The 5618-nt window shown below is 41.1% G+C and overlaps 2 protein-coding genes across 2 annotated transcripts in view; both read left to right on the top strand.

Annotated features, from left to right (window-relative positions):
* Positions 1-141: 141 nt before the first annotated feature.
* Positions 142-2620, top strand: SARC_00495 (hypothetical protein; the record flags this gene model as incomplete). Its single annotated transcript, XM_014305832.1, has 7 exons — positions 142-147; positions 307-483; positions 910-963; positions 1231-1342; positions 1630-1797; positions 1955-2043; positions 2281-2620. The coding sequence occupies 7 exons, from the start codon at positions 142-144 to the stop codon at positions 2551-2553; spliced, it is 879 nt and encodes a 292-aa protein (XP_014161307.1). The 3' UTR covers positions 2554-2620.
* Positions 2621-4016: 1396 nt separating this feature from the next.
* Positions 4017-5618, top strand: part of SARC_00496 (hypothetical protein) — a gene marked incomplete at its 5' end in the record, with an annotated part of 12212 nt that continues 10610 nt past the window's right edge. Inside the window, one exon of the mRNA XM_014305833.1 lies at positions 4017-4955. Coding sequence (XP_014161308.1) covers positions 4017-4955 — 939 coding nt within the window. The remainder of the gene's footprint in view (positions 4956-5618) is intronic.

Raw genomic sequence — 5618 nt, forward strand, 5'->3', positions numbered from 1 at the left:
TATATATAGTGTATGTGTGCACGCGCGTGCGTGTGTCTGTTTTTTTGTCTGTATGCATATGTATATATCTATTTTCATTTATAAATATGTATTTGCCGATGATTGGCGCTAAACAATTCATTTTTATCTATCGTATACATGATGGGTGTATAAGAAGTTTGTCTCAGGATTAACGATGACAGTTTATTATTATCCTTTCTTGTATTCGTATATATCATTCGAGTGTTTCGAGATGCCGTTATTTAATCTGATCACCTGATCGTTTCGAAATTGTAATTTTTTTAATTTCAACACATTTTTTCTCAGGGTCTAGCCTCATACCCGATCGTGGTGGAAGAACTGTCCAAGAAGAAGAAAGACCCCAAGAAGTTGCTTGAGCTTGATGTTTGGGTTAGTGAGACTCTTCCTGCTACGATCAAATCTCGAAGTGATACGCACATGTCAAAGGCTGAGATCTCCAAAATGACCACGTGGAAATTAATGGTATGTACTTATGCTCGGATAGGTCATGGATGAGGACCTATAGCAGAATGCCGAGAACAGTGTCAAAAATATATGCTTCGTACGAACTACGACATCGAAATCAGTCGCTCGAAGTTTTGGGTGTTTTATTATCGAGCATCATTCCGTCCAATGCTTGCGGCTAACTTGCTGCACCCATGTTATGCAGCAAGCACCATTAATTACGATACCCATTTTTACATCAGAAAATAGATTGCAATGTGCTGTGTCACATGTATGCGTGATGTACACAAACGCTTCTTACATCATGGAAACATTTACACAAATGCTACTTACATCATGGAAACGTTTACACAAATGCTTCTTACATCATGAAAACATTTCTGGCAGATGATACCTGTGATAAGCCACCTGCTAAGTATACTTAAAAATCTTTTAATCTGACAGAGAGGTAAATTTAGGCCGCGGCTGCAAAATCTTGTTGATTCTAACGATGAAAAGGTATGCCCTGCTTGTTTTATCACACTCCACTGAAGGTGACATCTCGAATTGAATTACCAAGCTACTGGTGTTTATTCTACTAGGAGTATATATTCTGGTCATATGATTTACGACAGCAATACCATGTACATTCGTGTACTTTACTACATTATCTCGCGACAAGTAATCGTAAGGCATGGACAGAGTTCATGCACCTGCATCGGATGGAGCGCCGCTGTTTTGATAGCAACTAGCGCTCTTTGATTGTGTATTTCTCGAAATCCGCAGGATATTATCGCGGCAACGAAGAAAGCGGCATCAGTCTCTCTACCAGGGTCTACAAAGGAAGCAATAACCGCCCTGACGACACTGAAAGGCATCGGACCTGCTACCGCTAGTGGTAGGTTTTGCATTTAGTGTGTGCAGGACAAGAGTTATGTACGGTGGCTGTGCGATGTGTAGCAACTGTAAACTACACCTAAAAAAACACATTACGCCGGTATGTTTAGTGCGCAATAGGCCTAGTTTGTGCATTGTACTTACTTTATCGTAAAATAGCGCGTACACAGTGAAATTTGACATTATTGTGCCTAGATCACATAAGCTCGTTGGATTCAAGTTTGTTCCGACTTCAGCGCATATTAGTTACACCTTTCCTACAACTTTACATCATTTATCCATAACCAGCTGCGCTGTGCGCGTTGTCAAATGGAAATGTACCTTTCATGTCTGATGAGGCCGTGATGGCAGTTCTGGGGCAAACAAAGATAGACTATAATATCAAGACCTATATGGAGTATGCAGTACGAATGGATGCGAAAACTAAGGAGCTGAACACGCTGATATCAAAGCAAGGTAAGAGTTTTCGTTGTGATCCAGAACCAAATGTTTTAACGTAAGTGACAAGCATCCTTATGAAATCTATGCCCATTTAGGCTTCTGTATAGACAATCTCCCCAGATAGATTTATTTTGCTATGTAGTGATACTATTTTATTATTATCTACGTTCAGACAGCACATGGACCTCGCACATGGTAGAGAAAGCAATGTGGGCGACGGAGAACGCAAAGAAAATGGGCGTGGATATTACTGGCGTCAAGGTAGGGTTATATGCTTTCATTCCTAGTTTGTGCTGCTTCTTACGCATCTCATTTCAATACTTGACTATCAGCGAAGTTTAATACTGCCGAAGGGGTTATTGTTTTAGTACTTCGGATATATGTCATGTGTATTTGAATCAGACTGCCCAGCCATGTCACAGACGTTTTTCGGATATTCACAATATTCCACATTGTGATTCTGATTGTCTTTCCACCATATCCATTTATTACACATAGGTGAGCAAAGACGGTGTCCAGCACCGCAAACCTGAAGAGGAAACACAAATACTATCGAAGGACCCGTCGCAAATAGCCGCAGAAGACAAAACTGAGCCTACGCCAAAACAGGTGAAAGCACAAGGGAAAAAAAATGAAGCAGTCAAACAATCTGAAGCGAAGACAGAACAATCACAGGTAGCACAGAATTCAGCCTACCCCACGCGACGAACGTCTAAGCGCCAATCAGAAGCTCAGTTGGCAGCTAAGGCCGCGAAGAAGGCAAAGCAGTAAATCGAACATGTATCTTCAGAAGAACGGGCTTCTGGACGCTTTTAATAAAGATTTAGGAATTTAGCTGATCTATATCGGGTAGTAGAATACGATTTAAAGTATACCCCCCTTGTTGCTAACTGTGTGATGGTGTTGAACAGGAGCCTAGTGTAGGTGTGCATTATCGATACATTGTAGCTGCTTTTCTCCCTTTTTTTATCGGTTGGCAATTTCAAATTGCAAGTGGTGATCATTCCCCCTTCTTTGCCCAACTGAATTGCAATCGGGTAGGTTCATGTACAGTGTAGCATATTTGTGTGTATTTTGGAAAACAAGGCTGGCATGTGCACATGTATTGGCGTGTGATGGTTGTTACGGAATATTTGTGGTAGATTCATGCGTTCCTATCTAAATACATCTCTAGAAGGCACGTGTACGGAACTATATAACCAACAGCATTATTGTTATCTGTCCGCACTGCGAAATACCCGCCCGGTCGGAAATAAGCAGTTCTTTCCATGCTAATCAACCCGTCGTATTAAAGTATCAAAACTCTGAGAAGCACATCTTTTTAGGGTGGTCGAATTAGTAACAGAAAACTCTTGCCTTCTATGCTTCCACTACCTATATCATCGATATGAATGATGCAAGGCAACCTTTATAAAATATATATAGCATACAGCGTGCTTTGCATACGGCTTTTTATACATGCCCAGAGCAGCAGGCAGCAGACAGCAGGTATACAATCTACAATCACATAGGTCTACACTCTACAGTCTCCGCCATACAGCACAGGGGGGCCGGTGGCGGTGTACACAGTATTGTGAATTTTTTTATCGCTTTTTGCCAAATTATGTTTTACCGGTCGCTTCTCATTGGACTATATCGCCATCATGATTTTTGATGGAATTGAAAGAAAGAGCGGCAGATTTGGGAGCTGAAATCCAAGATATGAACACTCCATTGGGCCGCTAATCGCATTCTACAAATAGAATATAAATCGGATAAAGTGCTTGAAAGTGGAACTTTTTGAAAGTGAATCATCGAATTTGACCCATATTTCATAGGTCTGTGTACTTTAGAAACTATTTAGGGCCGATTACGGTACAAAATGGCGGCGTGATGAATTGGTTTGTATTTAGTTTGGCATACAACGCAAATCGGTATTAGCACACACTCAACCCCGACGACATATGTAACAATCACAGCCTGCTTAAGATACATATAGCAGAGAGTGTAGCCTTACTGAGCTCAAAGTGAAGATTTTCATACTGCTTTGTCACATCAGTATACTGTGACGCGAGCAATCACGCATACGTGTGTATCTGTGGTTATCTGTCGAAACGAAACTGTTGGTGACAACGTTTGCACTGCTGTTCGTACCATTAGCTCCGTCCTGGCCGACATCCTTTATTTGTATAGAATACGCATATACTAGTGCTTACTATAGCTTTTTAAGGGATCGATGCATGTTTTAGTCATCCATGTTGGGGGAATCTCTCCCATCCAGCCCTGCCTCTCCTGGTAGAGAGCTGGAGCAAGCTGCGCACAGAAGCACACAGCAGACGTCTTCGTCACCAATGTACGATGCACCCGCCAGTGTAAGTGTAAGTGTTCCCGCGCAGATATTGCGTGTGGTTATGAAGTCGCCGCGCAAGTCCCAAGCGGCTCAGGTGTCTCACGTGACAGCTAGCGTCCACGTGGATGATACGGGTAGTACAGGTGGTAGTAGCATACCACATGAAAGTACAAGCGCACGCACTCGCGCATCGTCCGACGCGATAGCGGCTGTTCAGGGAGATACACTGAACGTAGGCTGTGAGGAACATACAGGTTCAACCCAGCATGAGGGCAGTACCTATACTATAGTCGTATCGCAGGATAGCGTAAAGGCTGTTGCTGATGGCGAGATGAGCGATAGTGATGTGTCACGGTCACATGAAGAACCTGCGTCTCGGCGCAGCGATCGCAAGAAGAGGGCCCGGCGTAAGGTGGCTGTCACGAATGCAACACCCTCCATAAAGTCGCAGTCTCAGTCTCAGTCACAAGCAGAGTCAGCAACAAGTGTTTGTGGAGCCGATCAGACGGAAGATGAGGGTAGAGACAAGTCGACCGGGGCTGATGACAAACAAAGAGTACAGGCGAACGCGAACGGGCTGACTATGAACGATGTAAACGAGCCCTTACCAGCTCAACCTGAACCGAATGTGGTGGCTACAACGGCTTCGATTGCGGATTCCCACACATCCGTCTCGAATTGCAAACGTGTTCCTGGAGCGAAAGATGTATGCACAGCTGCATGCAAAGCTGTGTGTGCTAATGCATGCAAAGGGTCATCAACGTGTAAGAAAGGTGGAGAACGAAGGACCAAATCATCATGGACAGTGGATGAGAATAAGCTGTTTTTCGAGTCCTTCCTCAAGGTTTGTATAATATTTTTTGTTTGTTTTTGCATATGCCGTATTCCTGTCCTGTAGCGATATTTGTTTGTCTTTGTTGTGAAAATATGTTGCTTTTTAGAACAGTAGATCGACTCGCGCGTAGTTTTTACCGCAGTAACTTATAGGTTCCAATATTTTGCGATAACAACAGATATGTATGCTTGTCTGAATATTATATGTTTGTGACAGCATTTGTGACTTTCTATGACTATGGGTAAATTACACTACTGCCTACTTATGATATATATGTATATATACATATATATATATATGTATACATATATATGTGTGTGTGTGTTTATGTATGTATGTATGTATATATGTATGTATGTATGTTTGTATATATATATATATACATATATATATATATATATGTGTGTATGTGTGTGTGTATGCGTGTGTGTGTATATATATATATATTTATGTGTGTGTCTGTCTGTGTCTGTCAGAGAAAGAGAGAGTGAAAGAATGTGTGTATGTATCTATGTATCTATGTATCTGTGTATGTGTGTATGTATGTATCTATGCATATATATTTTATATATATATATATATATATATATATATATATATATATATATATATATATATATATATATATATATATATATATATATATATAGTATATATATATTATATTATTAT

Source organism: Sphaeroforma arctica, assembly GCF_001186125.1.
Source record: "Sphaeroforma arctica JP610 unplaced genomic scaffold supercont1.15, whole genome shotgun sequence".
Taxonomy (NCBI): Eukaryota; class Ichthyosporea; order Ichthyophonida; genus Sphaeroforma; species Sphaeroforma arctica.